The sequence below is a fragment of the Ursus arctos genome, unplaced genomic scaffold, assembly GCF_023065955.2.
Source record: "Ursus arctos isolate Adak ecotype North America unplaced genomic scaffold, UrsArc2.0 scaffold_14, whole genome shotgun sequence".
NCBI classification, from domain to species: domain Eukaryota; kingdom Metazoa; phylum Chordata; class Mammalia; order Carnivora; family Ursidae; genus Ursus; species Ursus arctos.
Window position 1 is genome coordinate 42,994,185 of NW_026622808.1, and position 3,771 is coordinate 42,997,955.

Here is a 3,771-nt window from a genome sequence, read left to right on the forward strand (position 1 = left end):
ACTCCGCCACCGATCCATCGTGGCGAGGGGAAAGAGGGTGTGGGGTTCGGAAGGGCTGGATTTTGCAAGCCTAGGATCGATATCCCTCCCCACCCCCCTTCCCCAGCCGCGGACTCGGCCAATGGAAGCCTGAAAGAAAAAAAAAAAAAAATTAAATCCCAACGCAGCCCGAGAGCACAGGCCTCTCGGCTTTGTTTCCAGGCGGGGGAATGTGCCGGGCTGGGGGCGCGAGCCGGGACTGAGCAGGGCGCGCCCCGCTGCGGCGCTGCTAGAGCGCTGGAGCTGAACAGGAAACCCCCTCGTCCAAAAAAGGAAGGCAGCTGGCCGTCCCCCTCCGCTCCTTAGACCCGAACCAAGCCCCCATCCCCACAGGCCCAGGATCTGCGAGCAACGCGGACTGAGGGGAGACCTCTCTTCAAGTCCGCGCAAAGCTCGGCGTCTTTAAGAGCTCCCAGAACTGGAATCTGGCAAAGACTCGCCAGCTCAAGAAGGCGACCGCTCTCCTTCTCTCCGGGACCGGGCCAGAGCCGTCCCCAGCCCCCAAATTGCCTCAGCCGAGCCCGCAACATTGCGGGCCCGGCGCGGAGAAAACCCGGCTTTGAGACCCCCTCTGAGGCGGGAGCCGAGCGCGGCTGCTTTAAGAGCGTGGTGAGCGCGCTCCCGCCGCCCGCAGACCCGGCTGCGCGCCCCCGTGTCCGCCGCGCGCCACCGTTCGCGCGCCGCCGCGCCCGCCGCCGCGCGCCCCCTGCTCGCTCGCTCGCCGGCTTTAAAGTCTCTGCCAGGATCCATGCTCACATGTTACTTCCTGTATGGAGGCATGGCCAGTTTCCAGCCCCGCGCTCCTCGTTCCTCCCCAGCCTGCGCTGGAGCCACAACTTTCAGGAGCATGGACTGAAGGCGCCCTCGCCCCAGCGCCCCTCTGAGATCCTTTGTGTTTTCCTCCGTTTCCTCCGGCCGTTTCTATTTTGGGGGTCTCTTCGCTCCCCCTGCCTCTCCCCTCCCCTTCCCCGCTCGCAAACATGCCTCCTTCCTTCCCCGGGCCCTGGAAGGAGCTGCCTGCCTGAAGCCCGAAGACGCCGCGCCGCGCTCAGCCCCGCCGCCGCCCGCCGGCTCTCGGGCTGCGCTGAGCCGCCGACTCAAGTTGGGGATCTTCGGCTGCTCGCCGCTGCCGCCTGCGGTCCCTGCCTGCCCCGGGCCCCGGGCATCGTCGCCGCCTGCCGATTACTCGCCCTGCTCGCTCGGCTTGCTCTTTTTTGAACGGAAAGCAGCCCTTCTCCGCCGAGGATCGTCCCCAGCGTGGCTCCGCGTTCCCGGTCACTTTTTGAGATTTTTCCGGGGGGCGCTCGGCGGCTTCCCGGATTCCAGGGGGACTCGGGCCGCCGAGCGCGGGGGGCCCGTAGAGCGGGCGAGCAGGGGAAGAGCCAGGGCTTAGCGGAGGCTCACACGGAGGCAAGAACTTATTCAACAAGTTTACCCCCCTGCCTTCCTCTTTTCGATGTGCGTTTTCGGACATGCGGAGGTTACTGGAACCGTGTTGGTGGATTTTGTTCCTGAAAATCACCAGTTCCGTGCTCCATTATGTCGTGTGCTTCCCCGGTGAGTGCCGGCCGCTGAGGGGACCCGGCCCTGGCCGGCGCGCGCGGGGGATGCGGAGTTGTCGCCGCGGCACGGAGCTCGGGCGCCCGTCCCGGGGACCCCAGAGAGGGTGAAGGGGGGCCGGGCACACGGGGAGGAGAGAGGGATCCGCTCGGCTGGTTCTGGCGGCTATTAGGGAGGCTGCTGGTTGGTGAGGGTGGAAGCAGAAGCTGGCCGAAAAAGGGGGACAGGGGCGGTAAGGGTCTGCTCTCGCTCAGGTTGGGAGGGTCTGGGGGAGCCCGAGTGGAAAGAAAATCTCGCTTTGCTGATCCGTCACCGTTCGGGAGAGCTAGAGCTCTGGGGTTGTTGAGGAGACTGGGGCCAGGGGAGGATGCCTCTGTGGGTTTGGGGGGCCCAGGGTGCGCCCCTCGCCCCCGAGAGGATTGAAGGAGCTCGGAAGGAGAGGGACTTGATTTGCTGCTTCCCGACCCTTTGGAGAGGGTGTTAGGAGAATGGAAGCTGGAGCCTGACCGTGGAGGACTGGGGATGTTGGGAGCAGCTTGCGTTCTCGTGTCCGGGGCTAGGGGCGACCCCCGCTCGGGGCCGGGGCGCGGGCTGCGCTTCGGTACTGGAGCGAGGCAGCCTTCACGGGTGCGGGGGCCCGGGAGCGGTGGGAGGGCTGGGAGCAGGCGGTTTAGGGAGATCGCGGCTCCCCTAGCCCCGGCCCCCGCGGCCCCTTTACCCTGCAACTCTGCTCCGCGGGGTTGCTCCAGTAGGGGCGCCGGGGGCGGGGGTGGTCGGAGGCTGGGTTGCTATTCGCGCCGGGGCGGATTTTTTCCTGTCTCGTGCGCCCTGCCTACCTTCATCTTTGCCCTTTTGCAGGCTGTTCGCGGCTGGCCGACCTAGACCCGCTCCTTTCTGACCGGGTTAAGACGGGAACAGTATTGGCCATTGGTGACGATAATAAATCACCACACGTAGCCGTGTGCGGCTCGGCGACCCTCCACTTCCAGCCCTCCACTGGCCGACCCTCTTTCCTCTCCCCTCCTGCAGGGCAGAGGCCATCCGCCTCCCTCGCCGCTCTTGCGCCCCCCCCAATCCTCCCCCTCCCCACCGGCTACAGCTACACCCCGGAGCTCCTTTGAGTCTGTTCGGCTCCCTCCCCGGGGGTGGAGGCCAAGTCCTCTGCCCTAGCAGGGGAACGGGTGGGAAGAAGGGGGCGATTCGCTTTTTTATCTCGCTGTCCTAAGGATAGAGAACCCCCCCGTTTTTCTGTCCTCTCATGCATTAGCCCTTGGCTACCCAGAGGTGGGGGTTATCTGAACGAAGAAAAAAAGGAACGTGCCGTGATGTTTCTGCTCTCTCTGGTCACGGCCGCCTGTCCCCGAGCGGCCTGAGCGCAAGGTTTTGGTGCAGCGGGTCCCCCAGCTCCATCGTGCGCCCTGCAACAGGGTGCGGGCGCTCTCGCTGCCCTCGGGGACCTGCTCGGGGAGTGGCAGCGAGTGTCCCTTTTGCAGGCACAGGGGTGGCCTCGAGGAGCAGAGAGGCAAAGCACAGCCTTTTCTACGGCACCCCCTTTCCCCTCTGCGCGTCCCCCTGCCCCCGGAACCGCAGGGAGCTCCTGCCACTGCCAAGAGACCCAGCTCGGATGGCTAGCGAGGACGTGTGTCCACACTAACCCCGAGGCCTGCGGTTTGCCTGCCAGGGTCCTGCCTCCACGGGGCTGGGGGCGGTGTGGACATTTCCCCTTAAAAAATGCCCTCTCTCCCTTAAAAGGCTGTTGCTCAGGATTTGTGTTCCCCATCTGCTCCTTCTAGACTTTCTTTGCCGTGGACTTGCAGGCTGAGTGGGCTCAGGTGCACAGTGGGGTCGAGCTTTGTAAGGGTCACGCTTTAACGGGGGCAGTGGGAGGCAGCAGGAGAGCAGCCTTGCGAAATAAGAGGAATTTCTAATTCCACGTCTGGCGTTCTCCCTAGCTCGGGTATGCAGCCAGTGGGTTGGCCGTGGTTTTCTTTTTCCTGATGTCTCAGGAAGCTCGAAATCCAAAATGGGACCTCCAATGATGCCGCCTTCGTGGGGCTTGGACAGTTTTCATCTTCCACATTTTCTTTTCGTGCCCACGCTGCGAGGTAAATAGCACATTCCCTCGCCCCGGAGCCTAAGGGTGTCGGGAAGGGAAGGGGGCAGTGGTGTGAG

At 64.4% G+C, this 3,771-nt stretch overlaps 1 protein-coding gene across 5 annotated transcripts in view; it reads left to right on the plus strand.

Moving 5' to 3' along the window:
• The first annotated feature begins 752 nt into the window (after positions 1–752).
• Positions 753–3,771, plus strand: part of PTPRG (protein tyrosine phosphatase receptor type G) — a 681,996-nt gene continuing 678,977 nt past the window's right edge. For 4 of the 5 annotated variants that reach the window (XM_026501151.4, XM_026501155.4, XM_026501152.4 and 1 more), the window contains exon 1: positions 753–1,596. In XM_026501151.4, the coding sequence (XP_026356936.2) occupies positions 1,512–1,596 (85 nt within the window). In that variant the 5' untranslated portion in view covers positions 753–1,511. Of the gene's footprint in view, positions 1,597–2,264; positions 3,705–3,771 lie in introns of those variants that run through there. The other variant, XM_048226674.2, reaches the window with a different exon arrangement.